The sequence below is a fragment of the Nannobrachium achirus genome (genome assembly GCF_963921795.1).
Source record: "Nannobrachium achirus genome assembly, chromosome: 6".
Lineage (NCBI taxonomy): Eukaryota > Metazoa > Chordata > Actinopteri > Myctophiformes > Myctophidae > Nannobrachium > Nannobrachium achirus.
In genome coordinates this window covers 18,497,185-18,516,817 of record NC_137815.1, presented here as the reverse complement: position 1 = coordinate 18,516,817, position 19,633 = coordinate 18,497,185, and the positions used below count along the sequence as shown (strand labels likewise).

Below are 19,633 nucleotides of genomic sequence, written 5' to 3'. Positions count from 1 at the left end.
TTTATAACGATCAGCTCTGGGCTTATTGCTCATTCCTGCAATCTGCAGGCCTCACAACTAGTTTATGGACATTACAGAGGCTTCAATCTGCAGGCCTCACAACTAGTTTATGGACATTACAGAGGCTTCAATCTGCAGGCCTCACAACTAGTTTATGGACATTACAGAGGCTTCAATCTGCAGGCCTCACAACTAGTTTATGGACATTACAGAGGCTTCAATCTGCAGGCCTCACAACTAGTTTATGGACATTACAGAGGCTTCAATCTGCAGGCCTCTCACAACTAGTTTATGGACATTACAGAGGCTTCAATCTGCAGGCCTCTCACAACTAGTTCATGGACATTACAGAGGCTTCAATCTGCAGGCCTCACAACTAGTTTATGGACATTACAGAGGCTTCAATCTGCAGGCCTCTCACAACTAGTTTATGGACATTACAGAGGCTTCAATCTGCAGGCCTCTCACAACTAGTTCATGGACATTACAGAGGCTTCAATCTGCAGGCCTCACAACTAGTTAATGGACATTACTGAGGCTTCAATCTGCAGGCCTCACAACTACAGTAGTTAATGGACATTACTGAGGCTTCAATCTGCAGGCCTCACAACTAGTTAATGGACATTACTGAGGCTTCAATCTGCAGGCCTCACAACTAATTGTGTTATTTCAGTGTGTGTAAGAGTTTTGTTGTGTTTTTTCAGTGTGTGTAGAGTGTAAGAGTTGTGTTGTGTTATTTCAGTGTTTGTAAGAGTGAGGAGGTGAAGGATGAAGCAGAGACCAAACCAGATGGAGAAGAGAGAGAGGACAGTTGTAAGGTGAGACCAGACTTTATTACTTATTGATCGATCGATTGATTGATTGATGATTGATTGAAACCTTTATTTATTCTCAAAAAGAGCATTGAGGTTCACCCTCATTTGCAATGCTGATGAGATTACACACACAAAGATCAACAATTAAGACATATACAAATATACAACAAGAAGAAGAAATGAAACATCATAGGAAGATTTAAGAGCATGTTATTAAATTGACCATAGGATATTGGAGCATTAATTTTTAGCATGCATTGTAGAGTGTTCCATGAAACGGGAGCATCAACCCAAAAAGCAGTTTTACTTTCGGACTGAACAGGAGGAACGTCAAGTGAAAGCCATTATTATTATTTGTTATTAGTCTCCTATAATCACCACACATCCTATTTACACACAAGTGGTTATTCATCTTTCTCTCTCTGTGCGCGCGTGTTTGTGTGTGTGTGTGTGTGTGTGTGTGTGTGTGTGTGTGTGTGTGTGTGTGTGTGTGTGTGCAGGAGGAGACATGCTCCAGCACTGAAACCTCAGACAAACCAGACAGCACTAGTCCAGGTGAGACTCATTAATTTATCACTAATTAAACACTAATTAATCACTAATTAAACTGTCCAGGTGAGACTCATTAATTTATCACTAATTAAACACTAATTAATCACTAATTAAACTGTCCAGGTGAGACTCATTCATTTATCACTAATTAAACACTAATTAATCACTAATTAAACTGTCCAGGTGAGACTCATTCATTTATCACTAATTAAACACTAATTAATCACTAATTAAACTGTCCAGGTGAGACTCATTCGTCACTATTTAAAGATCATTTGACATAATATTATATATATTTTCCTGACCTCAATTAGACACAAACAACCTGAACTTTCAACATTCAGTGTTTCTTTCTGTAAAAGGTTTTTAGAATAATTAGGCTCAGAAAAGTGAGTTCATTGGCCTCTGGACGTACGCATCATCGTCCAGGGGAGGATGTGGTTTTATCACCTTTGCTGTTACTTTCCACTGTGTATCGTTCCAATGTTTACCAACATTTATCACTGTGGTTGTTGCGTTCCAAAAGAGGTGACGATTAACACCTACAGGAATCTAGGTATATTATCTATGCAAGTCAAAATGCAACAGAACACAGAGAATACTAATACACGTTTTAATGATTGGTAAAAACAGCATGTCATAATTCCATCAGTTGATGATTCATATCCATATCCATATCATATCTATATCCCAGCAAGTCTTGCCCCATGCAAGATCTCACTATTTCCATAGATAATGCATTCTTTAAACATCGCTCTTTCTCTCAGAACTACAGATGTCAGGTTAGCGTTAGCATACATATAGGTATACATAATGATAAATAGCTAACATGGCTCTCTCTCTCTCAGAACTACAGATTTCAGGCGAGACGGACAGCGCTGTGCCGGTCACCATGGCGACAAGTACGACGCCCTCCCTGACGTCGTCGTTGGGAACAATAGGAAGTGGAACAACAGGAACAGGAAATGAGCGGCCGCTGTGGCCGCTAGGCCCCGCCCTCACGGCCAGGCTGAGGCGTCTCATCACGGCGTCGCAGCGATTCACGCTGCGCCGCGACGAACCTCCTCCGCTCAGACACGACTTCCTGCTTCACCACGGCCTCGTCGCCATGGCGATGGGAGGAGGAGGCGGGGCAGGAGGAGGGGGCGGGGCTAGTCACCACGCCCCCGGCGGGGCAGCGGTGGGCGGAGCCTCTGGGCCGTTGGCATGGCAGCTGGGGGAGGAGCTGAGGCGCTCGTCTGAGCCTGACCCGCTGTTCCTGGAGTGGCAGAGAAGGTACAATAATAACCCTTAATTATTACGTTAATTACTATTAATTCACTTTTTTGGTGCCATGATTTTTTCTCTTCAATGTCCCGCGATGCCATGGTCTCCATAGACTTCCATGTAATTTATAGTGCACGGATCGTGCACGCCCATGCCTGGATGATGCACCACGTGTGTGCCCACTGTTCACAGCTTTCAAACAAAATAATCCGCTTGGAAATCCGTTCAGGCATTCATGATTTATCAGCCATTATGTTTTCTTCAGATGTAAACAAACATGGCTGCCATGTTTGAAAGAATGGGTTGGTATGGGGGTTAAACATGCAATTTCGCGATCATGCCTAACACATTTCTGGAGGTCCAAAAAACATTTTTGAAAAAAGAAAAATTATTATTATTATTATTTTTTTCAGAAACCGCCCAAACTCGGGAAACTCGGGGTTGGCACAGCGGTGGTACCAATACAAACTCGGGAAACTCGGGGTTGGCACCATATGTGTTAATGACCCTAACCATCTTATTAGATAATAACAATAACCCTGACCCGCTGTCCCTGGAGTGGCAGAGAAGGTAAAATAATACACTGTAAGAACTACCCTCTGTTCTTACCAAATATATATGTTACAGTATGTTCAAGAAACCAGTAAAAGTTGTCAAGGAGCACTCGTTTTGACGTTCACCACACACTAATCACCACCAGATGGCGACGTCAGCCACTGCTCTGCCATTCACCAGAGTGTATATAAGAGAGTTACGTCACGCTTTGAACTCGCCGCAGACCGGAAGTGTTTACTCTTTATTTACTAGCCTAGCCTAGCCTAGCCTAGCCATTAGCTCCATTGTAGTCACTTGGACAGGGCGTTTAACGTGCGCTTGCCCAGGCCTTACGGCCTGGGCATAAATATAACGATTGCATTCACCACGGCTTCGTAACTCGCGCGGCCCTGGCGGCCCTGGCGGCGCTCGGGGGCGAAGAGCAGGACCAAGGTCCGCTGGCCTTCGCGCCGCTTGGGGCTTCGTGGACCCAGGGGGGCCTCGTAACTCGTTTGGGCTTCGTGGATACAGGGGGGCTTCGGTAGCCGCTCGCAGTGTCGTGGACAATAGAGCGGCGCACCGCCTGGAGTACGTTGTTGTGGCGACCGCTTGCTCCGCCCCGTGCCGCACCACGAGTGCTCCGCGTCTCGAATGTGCTGTTTCTCTAATATACTATGACATATATACTCATCTAGTGCCTATCCCGCAATGTCTCGCGGAATATTAAACGGTGTCCGGTGTGCCGATTCCGCTATGTCGCGTGAAATATACTGTATATACAGTAAAGCTGGCGTGGGCTCACCTTCGGTCTGGCTATCACTGTGGCACTGGTGAAGTCCACGATTTGTTTCCATCGCACGTCCACGTGCACGCAAAGTGCCGCCGTCCCATAGAAAACAATGGATTTTTCTGATCTGTAGAGTCCATTTAATCGAAAAAAGACTTTTGATGCCAAGGCTGGCATGTTTACTCGCTAAAATTGCACTCGCATGATAACAACGATCCTCTTTGTTTGCCCTCTGAACCGGAACTAGTTCGGGGTGAATCCTGAAAATCGTCAAGTGGGAATTGTGAGATCGATCTACTTCCGGACTTCAAAAAAAGGCCTCCCCATACACACCTATTGTAACTTCAAACTCCATTTTAACCATGATAAATTCATCCATATTTTTTTTTTTCCTGGTGACTCATACTAATGTCCTAATACGTGTTTTTTCATTAACTTTTTTCAATCATTTTTAATAGAGGTGGGCCTGGTAACATTTACATCAAATAGCTAAATATTGAATCAAGCAAATTAAAAACTGTTCAGGGTGTTCATAAAAGCCTGATAAGACGATAAAATGAGAAAATGTTATTATTAGATAACTAGAAAAGAAAATGTATTAAAAAATGTAAGTGTGCCAGTAGCTCGCTGAGTGTGTGCAACCTTTGTGTGTGTGTGTGCGTGTGCGTGTGTGCGTGCGTGCGTGCGTGCGTGCGTGCGTGCGTGCGTGCGTGCGTGCGTTAAGGTGGACCCGGCGGGAGCAGGCAGATTTCTACCGCACGGTGTCGTCCTTCGGGGTGATGTACGATCCGGACAGGAAGAGCTTCGACTGGACTCACTTCAGAGCTCTGGCGCGTCTGGAGAGGAAGACCGACCAAAGCCTGGAGAGATACTTCACTTCCTTTGTCAACATGTGTAGGACCGCCTGTAGACTGCCCCCTAGGAAGGATGAAGGTATTACACCTTTCACACACATGCGCACACACACACACACACACACACACACACACACACACACACACACACACACACACACACACATTTTTGGACACTGCTCCTACAAATTTTGCCCTAGAATCACGCAAATCGGTAAATTTTTGGACACTGCTCCTACACATTTTGCCCTAGAATCACGCAAATCGGTACACACTTGCTCTACACTCATGTCATCAACATGGATCTGGCCCATATAGCGCCACCATCAGGCCGATTTTTTCAAACACATTTTTGGACACTGCTCCTACACATTTTGGCCTAAAATCACGTTGCGACCTGACGGTCGCTTATCTCCCGATTAGGGAGTCTTACTGGTATGGTATTACATGGTACATGTACATAGTATGCCCCTAGTGTTGTGATGTATAGTAAAGGTCTTTCTCCATCTCTCTCTCTCTCTCTCTCTCTCTCTCTCTCTCTCTCTCTCTCTCTCTCTCTCTCCCTCCAGGTTTGGTAGACCCTTCAGTTCCAGTAGAACCTCTAACAGAAGAAAGAGCAGCCAGGACTCTGTACCGCATCGAACTGCTGAGGAAGATACGAGAACAGGTATTATTATTATTATTATTATTAGTAGTAGTAGTAGTAGTATTTGTATGAGCCATTATGACTTGCAATATTCACTGCAGGGAGTTGTCAAGGCCAAGGTTGCATGGGTTACATGACTTCAATCATAAACCCAGACATCCCAAGTCTCCCGCACACCCGCGAGTGGCACCTAACCTCCCGGAAATCCCGGCCGCTCCCGCAAATGCCTGCCATATCCGGCTGGATCCGGTCTAGAACCGGGTCTGCGACCCGCGGTGCAAATAAATGTGTTCTCATTCGTCGTTGAACTGTCAATCTGGCAAATGAATGATTGTCATTCGCTGGTCTCTGGAGTGACAGAACTTTCTCCCAAATAGGTAAGAAAGACATCATACTATACATTAACCCGATTATATTAAGCCTAAAATGGTTCCGCCGCCGTGCAGAACTGTTTTAACAGTTTTTAACCGCAGAAAAATTAGTAAAATCCGATGAAAAAACTATATTTTTTCCACAGCGTGTGCGCGATAACGGTTGCACGCGCACTGCGCGCACGTGCACAGGGGACCTCCGAGAAATTATGATCTCCAACTTGGGATGTCTGTAAACCAATGATTTCACTCATAAACCAATGACTGTTGGAATCAAGGATTCTACAATCTCCCTAATGGGCTTTTAAAGGAATATGTGAAACGTAAAAACCCTTTACGATCCTGGGGTGACAAAGTCGCTCTTCTCAGCCTGGCTTAGTGTTAGTGGAACGGAGGAGGCTTTGTTCATACCTGGATTTAGCTTAAATCCTGGACGGTCAATACAGTGTCAGGGGTAGACATTAAGGGAAATTTGCCACTGGCCCTCCGGGCCCTTTCCAAGATCACTGGCCCTGTAACCACTTGCCCGGAACATTCGTCAAATAGTCCCATTAGGATAATGAACTAATTTGATCCTGAATTTTTCCCTAAAATATAAATCCCCTTATTTTCCCTGATAATAAACAAGCAAAAGATTCCATCATAGAAGAGTGTTGCACTATAAAAGTTAAAAAAAAAAAGTAAAATTAGCAGATCTACAAGCTCCCAGCGCGTTAAGATATGATGAGTTATGTGCTTGTAGATCGACTATTTTTTAATTGTTTGTTAAGGAACTGTTTTGGACATAAAATGTTTATGTTCTGTATCAGTATCAGCCAGTTTGAGCAGATTCCATTCTAATAAACCCTTTTGTAAATCCCGCCCCATTCTGCCCTGTTACTATGATGGGACATTAACCCTGGGCAGATTGTTTTTATAGTGGAAGTGGATGGGATTTTTTTTTCCCTTCATAGCCTCATTACAGCTATATAAAGTACCAAAGGAAAAACACCTAGGTGATATTAATAAAAAGGGAAGACAAAGGTACAGTAGTTACATTGCAAAACAGGGGGTTTACCCGAAAATATATGTTTTAATTTGTTTAATCCCAGTGGGACAGAATCCTCTTTGCAGATTCTTTTATAGTGGTAGTGGATGGGATTTTTTTTCCCTTCATAGCCTCATTACAGCTATATAAAGTACCACAAAAAACACATCTACGTGATATTAATAAAAAGGGAAGAAAAAGGTACAGTAATTACATAGCAAAACAGTAGTTTTCCCCCGAAAAATAAATGTTTTAATTAGTTTAATCCTCTGGATCAGAGATAGAAAGAGAAGCGCATTGCATCTTGGGTACTAGGAAGAGGACAGAGAGAATGTTTCTCCTCACATAATAGGCTGGCTTTTCGTAATTCTGCCCATTTAAATTATATGTACCCAATAGTGACTCTTAGACCATTGATAAGGTACATGTGAACTAGTTTGTTGAAGCTTATTCGTTATGATGAGCGAGATCGCTTGACGCTTGCCGTCGCTATCACCGTACCGGCCGATCTCCGTGTCGCGCACTGCGGACAGTTGTTGAAAGCCACATTCAATATTCTCCACTGCACAAACTCCACCCCCGATAGCAAAAAGTGAATGTTTTTTTCTGGTTGGCCAGTCAGGGAGTCTCAGGGACCAATCAGAAGGCTGACAAACGGTCTATTGGCCACTATGACAGCTTATGAATTTCACATGCATCGGTAGACAACCCTGGCCTGGCGGAGATCTTCCCCTGCTGCTCCCAGCAGCACAGCAGGTGCAAACAATTAAGTTAAGAAAGGAATTTGCGACTGGCATTGCGCAGCAAAAACTGATATAACAATGTCAAACTGTTGATGATCTAGCTGCTGAAAACGTTTGGATCTGATTTAAAAAAGGAACAAAACATGGATGTTTTCTGCCAAAGGATTGTAATTATTATTACTAATTGTTGTCTGTCAGATTCAGAGCGGTAAGGTTTCAACAACACAGAGTCTGAGATCTCTCTCTCTCCCCCTCTCTCTCTCCCTCCGTTACACGGGACTGCGAAATGCATGTTTGATGCACTGTTTAGGCAACATTATTGTTCTTCAGTGTATACTGTAGTTATCTTACTTGCTTTTTGTGCAAGTCATTTCCAGTGGTCTTGTTGGAAACCAATTTGCTCCCTCTTTTTCTCCTACTGTCACTTTCGCAACTTTCTTTTTTTACATCATGGGTTTTTACCTACTGTTTCATGGTCACTGCATACTGGTGGGTTTAAAAACATTTAGTACATTAATAAAAAGGTCAAAGGATTAGAAGAAAAGGCTATTCTGTGAGACTGTCCTGCTCTAAATGAACATGCGCCTATCGTGGGACACCGTGGGAGCGAGCGAGCATTGCAACGAGATGCGCTGCGGTTTGGGGGAAGACGCCGACAGGGCTCACGTAACACTATGTTTTAATGGTAATTAACGAGATTATTTCACAGAAATGTTAACAGAACACCCAGCAATACAGGGGAATTATGTGAAATTATTAAATGTTTTAATTCTATTTTCAAGGCATTATTTTCACTGGCCCAACCGGGCAAGTGGTTGGGTCATTCTGCTGGCCCTGGCACGTTTAAAAGTGCATCCGGGCCACCGGGCCATTTATAATGTCGATCCCTGAGTGTGTATACACACATAGTGTATATATAAATAAACAAATTCCATGTCCCATGATTCCAGGTGTTGCGTCACCCTCTGCTATCGTCGCGCCTCCAGCTGTGTCGTCCCTCTCACTACCTCCCCGTGTGGTGGGAGTCTGGAGGGAAGCACGACCGAGACCTGCTGCTGGGGGCGGCGCGGCACGGCCTGAGCCGCACCGACCACTACATACTGAACGACCCGCAACTCAGGTAACACTGACCCTTACACCACGGATCTTCAACGTTTTCAGGCCAAGGACCCCTTAGTTGAGAGAGAGATGAAGCAGGGACCCCCACAACCTGTTCATAGATTCCATATAGTTTAATTGTTTATGTTAATGTGGGTTTTCAGATATTTAACCACTTGAATCGTCAATATACTTAATAAACTTGACTTTTCACTGTACTTATTTGGCTACAAGCTCACAACGCCTCGCAGCACGAAATTACTAAGATTTTTGGTATTTAGTCCCAAGGCTAAGACTAAAAATGTTAAGACTAAAACTAAATGTGTGTTATACAAAAAACTAAGACTAAATGTGTGTTATTGAAAAGACTAAGACTAAGTCTTGCTCAAGACAATGTCCCATGTATCCCTGCGGTGGCACGTGACCGTTGGCAGCCAATAGCATTCCTTTGGTAGCATGAAGACAATGATGGAGGCACCCATACAACGGCCAAAAAAAGCTTCATTTGCGCAGCATAGAAACCAATGGCTTTCCACCGTCCATATTTGTTTTACAGTCTATGACCTTACCTTATTTTCCCTCAGCTTCCTGGAGGCCCACAGGAACTACGTCCAGAGGGCGGGGCAGGCGGGCGGGGGCGGCTACCACCATCACCTCCACACCCCCCACATAGCTCCGCCCCACTGCTGCCTGTACGAGGGGGGGGGGGCTGGGGGGAGGGGGCTGCCCGTCCCCCCAGCCCCCCCTCCTCCACCACCACCACCACCACTTCCACCACCATCATCACCACCACCACTCCCCCACTGCTGCCCCCCCTCCTCCCCCCGTCGCACCCTCCCCCTCCTCGCCCTCCCACCCCCACCCTGCCCCCCCTCCTCCCGGCGGGCGGGGGCCTGGGGGCGGGGCAGACTTCCTGGACGAGGGTCTGGAGGAGCTGGAGGACGCCAAGTCGTCCCAGGACGTCCCCAACGGCTTCCCCTTCAAGTCTGCGGCGGGAGGACAGAGCATGCTCAACTCCTACCCCCAGGGGGCGCTGCTGGGGGGGCTCCTGGACCCCCCGCTGAGGGGCCACGCCCTGGTGGGGGGGCGGGACGTCCTGGTGGGGGAGGGGCCGTCCATGGAGCTGGATCAGCTGCAGGTACAGTACTGTACCCTTACAGTTCATTATCATCAGGCCAGGGACCCCCTAGGGAGAGAGATGAAGCAGGGACCCCTTAGAGAGAGAGAGATGAAGCAGGGACCCTCACAACCTGTTCATAGATTCCATATAGTTTCATTGTTTGACAGCACAATCATCAGTGTGTTTTGGATTCATGTCAATTTGTGTTTTAGATATTCAACCACTTGAACTGTCAATACTTCTCCCCTCTACACCAAACCTTTTGCCGAAAATAGCCAATCACAACGCCTCGCAGTGCGAGGCGTTGTGAGCTTGTAGATTGGCTTGAAGTTCTCAGAATCCTCTGTGAAAAATATCTCCCAAATGTAAATTATAGCATGATTTATGATATATGGATATAAAACCTGGAGACGGGTGTCCATTCCGAAACCCGTACAACAACACCATCTGAAAGGGAGATTCTAAAGTAGAAATTAATCGGGGTCTTGCAGGGTTCTTAACAACACACTGTGTTTCTTAGGTGTCTTAGAGTTTCATAGTCTTTTTTTATGTCCAGTGTTTTTGTATTTAAGTTCATAAAGTTAACATGAGTATAACTAAATTCATTTGAAATTAAATCAAAATGTTACATTTCAGGATTCCAATTAGAAAATAACTAAAACTATTCAGGATTCCAATTCAAAAGAAGCAAAAATAGCAGATCTACTTGAGTACGGTGGAAATATAGTGGCCCTAAGCCAACGGTATGGTTTCTCCAGTCTTTAACCCTAAGCCAACCACATGGTTTCTCCAGTCTTTAACCCTAAGCCAACGGTATGGTTTCTCCAGTCTTTAACCCTAAGCCAACGATATGGTTTCTCCAGTCTTTAACCCTAAGCCAACGGTATGGTTTCTCCAGTCTTTAACCCTAACCCAACCGGATGGTTTCTCCAGTGTTCTAACCCTAAGCCAACGGTATGGTTTCTCCAGTGTTCTAACCCTAAGCCAACGGTATGGTTTCTCCAGTGTTCTAACCCTAAGGCAACGGTATGGTCTCTCCAGGCTCCGTGGGGCACGGACCATTCCAGCCCCGCCCACCACATGTTCAACGAGGCCGACCCCATCCTGACCACTGACCCCATCCTGGGGTCATCTGACTTCCTGTCAGAGGAGCAGGAGGAGGAGGAGGCGCAGGCTGGAGACGCCACTCTGGAGGAGTGTCTGGGCCTCCCGCCCTCCCAGGAGGTAAAGCCCTAGCACTTACACTTTACAGTTTAGGCATTTAGCAGACGCTTTTAATCCAGAGTGACTTATAATAAGCAGGAAATACATCAATATAATAAGCAAGATAATATGTCAGTAAGATAAGATAAGAAAACTTTATTGTCCATTTGCATAAAATGTAAATGTGTCTTTGGCACACAGCCAGGCAGTCAGTATACAACATTAAAACATACTTAAAATACACAATGCATTAAAACTATATAAAAGTGATCAAGGGCTGTGGGGGTTGGAACTATTCAAACATTTTCTTATTTAAAATCTCCACTGCAGTTGGCACAAACGATGTCTTGTAACCCTTCTTCTTTGCCAATGGTACTCTAAGCCTCCTGCCCGATGGTAACAGCTGTGTGCAAATCTTTGAATATTTTCAAAGCAAACTTTTGTAACTCAAATTTTGCTTCTGGGTGGTCCCTGGAACTAAATATTTTGAGATGGGGGTCCGTGGCCAAATAAATATAATTTTGGGGGTCCTCCACATGAAAAGGTTTGAGAACCACTGACATAGTAGTCTCTCAAGAACAGACTAACTGAGCTCCAGTTAAGTGAAAAGGACATTTTCTTTGACGATGGCTGGCCAGATTGCTGACATAGAAACATAGGTTTTTCAAAAAATCTTAGAAGGATTCAAAAGACACTTATAGAATCGGGTCAAAATTCTAATTTTCACAATTTTTCAAAAAATAGTTAAAGCATAAAATAATGATACACAATAATGTGTACCCGTTCTAAGAGTGTCTGCTAAATTGTAAACTGTAAATTAGATTTTAAATTTTTAATTTTAAACTGTACATTGTACATTGTAAACTATTGTAAATTGTAAATGTGTAAATTGTACAGGAGACGGAGACAGGAGACTCAACTCTAGAGGAGGTCCTTGGCCTCCCTCCTCCGTCGTCCTCCTCTCCCCCGTCCGCAGGGGGCGCCGTGGAGCCGCTGGAGTCCTCCAGTTACATGCTGTTCAAGGTGGGTGGGGGAGGGGGGGCCCCGCCTCCCCGTTCATCCTCCAAGCTCTCTGTCTGCACGCACGCACGCTCGCACACACGCACGCACGCACACACACACAAAGAAAATGGAATGAAAACACGGGTCTCCGGCTCACAAACAAGGGCAAAAAGAGATTGTGAAAACAATAATAAATGGGTCAATTGCATGCATATTTGATTGACAGGACATGTAATGACTTTGTGTATTTGATTGACAGGACATGGGCGATGACCACGCCCACCTCACGGCGAGCCCTCCTCCCCCCTATGCCCCGCCTCCTCCTCTCTCCCTCTCTGACATCACTGCCCAGCCCCCGCGGGATAGGCTGAGCCACTCTGATGTCACAGACAGCCTAGCCAACCCTGAGGAGGAGGAAGAGGAGGAGTTTGACAAGGAGGGAGGATCGTCGCCACGGCAACCAGGAGACCAGCTTCTAGAAGGAGAAGGTCAAAGTTCATGTCTTATATATATATATATATATATATATATATATATACCTTATCTAACCCCATGACTCGCGTGGCTTTATTGCTTTTCTAAAACGGTTACAATATGGCAACATGAAAAATCATAGACATGTACCAATTAAAACGAAAGTTACGTATGTAACTACGGTTCTATGAATCCCGAATGACCGCCAGAGGCGGTGCTTTAAGCACTGAATGATTCCCTTCGCGCATGCGCAGTCGAGCATTTATATCAACAACGTCACAACGTGACCCCGGGATGAACCGGAAGAAGTTATATCTTCCGTCGGTCACCGCGGGTTCAGTCCCTACAGAAATTTCTCGCGAGAACGCGAGGATTCCGAGTGACTGAGCGCTCTGGCGGTCATTCGGGATTCATAGAACCGTAGTTACATACGTAACTTTCGTTCTATTTCATCCCTCCTGACCGCCAGAGGCGGTGCTTTAAGCACTGAATGACTTGTACCAACAAAGTCACGAGGAATCCTGATTACAAACCTTAAACGGTCGAATCAGAGGTTTCCGGGAGGAGGACCACACCCAATGGGTGGGGAGTGGCAACATTCACTCTGTAGAACCTTGAGAAGGTGCCTGCTGAGGTCCACGAGGCGGCGGCACATATCTCCTCGAGGGGCACACCCCTCAGGGCAGCCCAGGAGGTGGAGACACTCCTGGTCTCGTGACAGTGCACACCTGGTGGTATGGGCTGATTACCTATCCGATATGCATGGGTGATGGTGTCAACTACCCAGTGCGACAGGCGCTGTTTAGAGAAGGCATGGCCCTTATTAGCGCCACCATGACAGAGGAACAACTGCTCTGATCGCCGGATGCGTGCGGTAGCACCCATATAGGCCCTCAGGGCCCGCACAGGACACAGCTTCAGCTGGTCCGTCTGCTCACCTGGCGGGGGACTAAACTGGGCCAGCCTAATAGGCTGGTTGAGGTGGGCTGTTGCCAACACCTTGGGAAGGAAGGCTGTGTTGGGCCACAGGGTGACGCCTGACCCGTCCGGATTCCACCTGAGACATGTATCACTGATTGATAACGCGTGCAGCTCGCTGACGCGCTTGGCAGATGTAATAGCCAGCAGGAAGGCTGTCTTGTACGACAGCCACTTGAGCTCTGCTTGCGCCAAGGGCTCAAACGGAGGCCCGCAAAGGGTACGCAGTACTACATTAAGGTCCCATGACGGGGATCTAAGAGCCCTCGGAGGGTGTTGCCTCTGAGCTCCCTTCAGAAACCGGGACACCAAGTCGTGGCTCCCCACTGTAATGTTGTCCACCCTGACGTGATAGCACGAGATAGCTGCCACGTATACCTTCAGGGTAGATGGGGTCAGGCCCTTATCCAGGAGGTAGCCAAGGAAATCCAAGATTCTGGGCACCGAACAGTGCACCGGATCCTCCCTCTTCTCCTTGCACCACTTGGAGAACAATGTCCATCTATTGTTGTACTGCACTCTGGTGGATGGTGCTCTTGCGTTCAAGATGGTATTTTGAACCGCTTGTGAACAACTGCTCAGCAGTGGATCGGGCCGACCAACGGCCAGACGCACAGTTGGAGGCGTTGCGGGTCGGGATGCCAAATCCTGCCCCCTAACTGCGAGAGCAGGTCTTTCCTGCCGGGGAGGTGCCATGGCGACCCGCGGCAGAGTTGGTGAAGGAGAGGAAACCATACTCTCCCCGGCCAGAAGGGAGCCACCAGAAGAACTGTGTGACTCCCCTGAGCTACTCTGTGAAGGACTTGCTGTATCAGAGGTAGAGGAGGAAAAGCATACAGAAGGGCCCTCGGCCAGGGGTGGGCCAGTGCATCCTGGCCTAGAGGACTGTCCTTCTCTGCCAAGGAGAACCAGAGCGGGCAGTGGGTTGACGCTCCTGAGGCGAACAGGTCCACCTCCGCCCTGCCGAAGCGCCCCCAGATGGCTTGCACCGCGTCTGGGTGAAGGCGCCACTCTCCTGGTGGAGGACTCTGGCGGGAGAGGAAGTCCGCTACCTGGTTCCTCTCCCCCGGGATGAAGGTAGCCCGTAAGCTGGCTAGAAGGGGGGCTGCCCACTGCAGGAGGTCCGTGGAGACCTGCAGCAATTGAGCGGACTTGGTCCCACCCTGGTGGTTCACGTGGTATACGGTCGATGTATTGTCCGACCGAATGAGGACGTGCTTGCCCCTGAGGTACGGCATAAAGTACCTCAGGGCAAGGTGCACCGCTTTCAACTCCAGCACGTTGATGTGCTTCGTGCAGTCGGCCTCGGACCATTGTCCACGAGCCGTCCTGCCCTGCCACACTGCGCCCCAGCCCGACAGGCAGGCGTCGGTGGTAACGATCTCCCTGCGAGACGGGATGGAACCCATAGGGACACCCCCTGAGATGTAGGCCCTGTCTCTCCATAAAGATAGGGCGAGGAGGCACTGTCTTGCCACCGTGATTTCTACACGTCGGTCTCGCTCTGGGTCGAGACGGAAGCTGTTGAGCCACCTCTGCAGGGGCCGCAGGGAGAGCAGGCCTAGCGGCACAACAGCCGCAGCAGAAGTTAGCCTGCCCAAGAGGCGGAGATAAGCCAGAAACGGCAGTCGCCTGCCTCTTTTGAAGCGTGTAAGTGTCCTTATGATGTCGTTCACCCGACGGGGGGACACACAGGCCGTCATGCTCACTGTATCCAGGGACAGACCGATAAAAACTGTACGTTGGCATAGAGTAAGGCAACTTTTTTCTAAATTTACCTTCAGTCCTAGGCAGGCTGCGTGGGACAGGAGGCGTGCTGTATCCTCTGCTACTTGTGCCCGGGATGCCGCACAAATCAACCAGTCGTCCAGGTAGGGAAGAACTTTCATGCCTCGGGACTGCAGGGGCTGGAGAGCTGCTGCCACCACCCTGGTGAATACCCTCGGGGAGAGGGAGAGCCCGAAGGGGAGCACCCTGAACTGCCAGTGGCGACCTCTGTACGCGAAACGCAGGAACTGCCGATGTTGCCTGGCGATGGGGACATGAAAATACGCGTCTTTCAAGTCTACTGAAGTAAACCACTCGTCGCGTACGACGGTCCGCACTACGTCTGCCGCAGTCAACATGTGGAAAGGCAAGACCTTCAAGTACCTGTTCAGTCCCCTCAGGTCTAGGACGGGACGGAATCCGCCGGTCTTTTTCGTCACGAGAAAGTAGGTTGAGTAGAACCCGTTGGGGTCCTGCAGAGGGTCTACTTCCTCGATGGCGCCCTTGGCCAGGAGGGCGGATAGCTCCTGGTCGAGTGCGAGCGCCTTTGCCGGGTCGCCTATGATGGTCATTTTGACCCGGCTGGCTGTGGGGGGCCGGCGTCGGAACTGAAGCTTGTACCCGTGGGTTAAGGTGGCAATCACCCACGGGTCCGAAGCTTGAGCAGCCCATTGACTGAGCTGCTGATGGGAGAAGTATCCGACGGCCGGCCCCCCGGTCTCAGTGCTTGCCCCCCCGGCCCCCCCAGCCCCTAGGGGCCCTGGGAGGGGGTCTACCAGGGTCCGGGGCACGAAATTGCCTAGGGGGCAAGTAGCTGGTCCACTGAGCCACTCTGATGTCACAGACAGCCTAGCCAACCCTGAGGAGGAGGAAGAGGAGGAGTTTGACAAGGAGGGAGGATCGTCGCCACGGCAACCAGGAGACCAGCTTCTAGAAGGAGAAGGTCAAAGTTCATGTCTTATATATATATATATATATATATATATATATATACCTTATCTAACCCCATGACTCGCGTGGCTTTATTGCTTTTCTAAAACGGTTACAATATGGCAACATGAAAAATCATAGACATGTACCAATTAAAACGAAAGTTACGTATGTAACTACGGTTCTATGAATCCCGAATGACCGCCAGAGGCGGTGCTTTAAGCACTGAATGATTCCCTTCGCGCATGCGCAGTCGAGCATTTATATCAACAACGTCACAACGTGACCCCGGGATGAACCGGAAGAAGTTATATCTTCCGTCGGTCACCGCGGGTTCAGTCCCTACAGAAATTTCTCGCGAGAACGCGAGGATTCCGAGTGACTGAGCGCTCTGGCGGTCATTCGGGATTCATAGAACCGTAGTTACATACGTAACTTTCGTTCTATTTCATCCCTCCTGACCGCCAGAGGCGGTGCTTTAAGCACTGAATGACTTGTACCAACAAAGTCACGAGGAATCCTGATTACAAACCTTAAACGGTCGAATCAGAGGTTTCCGGGAGGAGGACCACACCCAATGGGTGGGGAGTGGCAACATTCACTCTGTAGAACCTTGAGAAGGTGCCTGCTGAGGTCCACGAGGCGGCGGCACATATCTCCTCGAGGGGCACACCCCTCAGGGCAGCCCAGGAGGTGGAGACACTCCTGGTCTCGTGACAGTGCACACCTGGTGGTATGGGCTGATTACCTATCCGATATGCATGGGTGATGGTGTCAACTACCCAGTGCGACAGGCGCTGTTTAGAGAAGGCATGGCCCTTATTAGCGCCACCATGACAGAGGAACAACTGCTCTGATCGCCGGATGCGTGCGGTAGCACCCATATAGGCCCTCAGGGCCCGCACAGGACACAGCTTCAGCTGGTCCGTCTGCTCACCTGGCGGGGGACTAAACTGGGCCAGCCTAATAGGCTGGTTGAGGTGGGCTGTTGCCAACACCTTGGGAAGGAAGGCTGTGTTGGGCCACAGGGTGACGCCTGACCCGTCCGGATTCCACCTGAGACATGTATCACTGATTGATAACGCGTGCAGCTCGCTGACGCGCTTGGCAGATGTAATAGCCAGCAGGAAGGCTGTCTTGTACGACAGCCACTTGAGCTCTGCTTGCGCCAAGGGCTCAAACGGAGGCCCGCAAAGGGTACGCAGTACTACATTAAGGTCCCATGACGGGGATCTAAGAGCCCTCGGAGGGTGTTGCCTCTGAGCTCCCTTCAGAAACCGGGACACCAAGTCGTGGCTCCCCACTGTAATGTTGTCCACCCTGACGTGATAGCACGAGATAGCTGCCACGTATACCTTCAGGGTAGATGGGGTCAGGCCCTTATCCAGGAGGTAGCCAAGGAAATCCAAGATTCTGGGCACCGAACAGTGCACCGGATCCTCCCTCTTCTCCTTGCACCACTTGGAGAACAATGTCCATCTATTGTTGTACTGCACTCTGGTGGATGGTGCTCTTGCGTTCAAGATGGTATTTTGAACCGCTTGTGAACAACTGCTCAGCAGTGGATCGGGCCGACCAACGGCCAGACGCACAGTTGGAGGCGTTGCGGGTCGGGATGCCAAATCCTGCCCCCTAACTGCGAGAGCAGGTCTTTCCTGCCGGGGAGGTGCCATGGCGACCCGCGGCAGAGTTGGTGAAGGAGAGGAAACCATACTCTCCCCGGCCAGAAGGGAGCCACCAGAAGAACTGTGTGACTCCCCTGAGCTACTCTGTGAAGGACTTGCTGTATCAGAGGTAGAGGAGGAAAAGCATACAGAAGGGCCCTCGGCCAGGGGTGGGCCAGTGCATCCTGGCCTAGAGGACTGTCCTTCTCTGCCAAGGAGAACCAGAGCGGGCAGTGGGTTGACGCTCCTGAGGCGAACAGGTCCACCTCCGCCCTGCCGAAGCGCCCCCAGATGGCTTGCACCGCGTCTGGGTGAAGGCGCCACTCTCCTGGTGGAGGACTCTGGCGGGAGAGGAAGTCCGCTACCTGGTTCCTCTCCCCCGGGATGAAGGTAGCCCGTAAGCTGGCTAGAAGGGGGGCTGCCCACTGCAGGAGGTCCGTGGAGACCTGCAGCAATTGAGCGGACTTGGTCCCACCCTGGTGGTTCACGTGGTATACGGTCGATGTATTGTCCGACCGAATGAGGACGTGCTTGCCCCTGAGGTACGGCATAAAGTACCTCAGGGCAAGGTGCACCGCTTTCAACTCCAGCACGTTGATGTGCTTCGTGCAGTCGGCCTCGGACCATTGTCCACGAGCCGTCCTGCCCTGCCACACTGCGCCCCAGCCCGACAGGCAGGCGTCGGTGGTAACGATCTCCCTGCGAGACGGGATGGAACCCATAGGGACACCCCCTGAGATGTAGGCCCTGTCTCTCCATAAAGATAGGGCGAGGAGGCACTGTCTTGCCACCGTGATTTCTACACGTCGGTCTCGCTCTGGGTCGAGACGGAAGCTGTTGAGCCACCTCTGCAGGGGCCGCAGGGAGAGCAGGCCTAGCGGCACAACAGCCGCAGCAGAAGTTAGCCTGCCCAAGAGGCGGAGATAAGCCAGAAACGGCAGTCGCCTGCCTCTTTTGAAGCGTGTAAGTGTCCTTATGATGTCGTTCACCCGACGGGGGGACACACAGGCCGTCATGCTCACTGTATCCAGGGACAGACCGATAAAAACTGTACGTTGGCATAGAGTAAGGCAACTTTTTTCTAAATTTACCTTCAGTCCTAGGCAGGCTGCGTGGGACAGGAGGCGTGCTGTATCCTCTGCTACTTGTGCCCGGGATGCCGCACAAATCAACCAGTCGTCCAGGTAGGGAAGAACTTTCATGCCTCGGGACTGCAGGGGCTGGAGAGCTGCTGCCACCACCCTGGTGAATACCCTCGGGGAGAGGGAGAGCCCGAAGGGGAGCACCCTGAACTGCCAGTGGCGACCTCTGTACGCGAAACGCAGGAACTGCCGATGTTGCCTGGCGATGGGGACATGAAAATACGCGTCTTTCAAGTCTACTGAAGTAAACCACTCGTCGCGTACGACGGTCCGCACTACGTCTGCCGCAGTCAACATGTGGAAAGGCAAGACCTTCAAGTACCTGTTCAGTCCCCTCAGGTCTAGGACGGGACGGAATCCGCCGGTCTTTTTCGTCACGAGAAAGTAGGTTGAGTAGAACCCGTTGGGGTCCTGCAGAGGGTCTACTTCCTCGATGGCGCCCTTGGCCAGGAGGGCGGATAGCTCCTGGTCGAGTGCGAGCGCCTTTGCCGGGTCGCCTATGATGGTCATTTTGACCCGGCTGGCTGTGGGGGGCCGGCGTCGGAACTGAAGCTTGTACCCGTGGGTTAAGGTGGCAATCACCCACGGGTCCGAAGCTTGAGCAGCCCATTGACTGAGCTGCTGATGGGAGAAGTATCCGACGGCCGGCCCCCCGGTCTC

General features: G+C 49.4%; 1 protein-coding gene across 1 annotated transcript in view; it reads left to right on the top strand.

Annotated features, from left to right (window-relative positions):
- The window catches only part of chd6 (chromodomain helicase DNA binding protein 6), a gene marked incomplete at its 3' end in the record, with an annotated part of 85,219 nt that overhangs the window by 45,633 nt on the left and 19,953 nt on the right, over positions 1–19,633 (top strand). Inside the window, 16 exon segments of the mRNA XM_080727999.1 lie at positions 743–818; positions 1,316–1,370; positions 2,216–2,642; positions 4,679–4,887; positions 5,378–5,475; positions 8,546–8,715; positions 9,278–9,397; positions 9,399–9,831; positions 10,855–11,037; positions 11,914–12,039; positions 12,278–12,506; positions 13,605–13,690; positions 14,142–14,287; positions 14,475–14,547; positions 14,770–14,897; positions 15,993–16,180. Coding sequence (XP_080584125.1) covers positions 743–818; positions 1,316–1,370; positions 2,216–2,642; positions 4,679–4,887; positions 5,378–5,475; positions 8,546–8,715; positions 9,278–9,397; positions 9,399–9,831; positions 10,855–11,037; positions 11,914–12,039; positions 12,278–12,506; positions 13,605–13,690; positions 14,142–14,287; positions 14,475–14,547; positions 14,770–14,897; positions 15,993–16,180 — 2,747 coding nt within the window.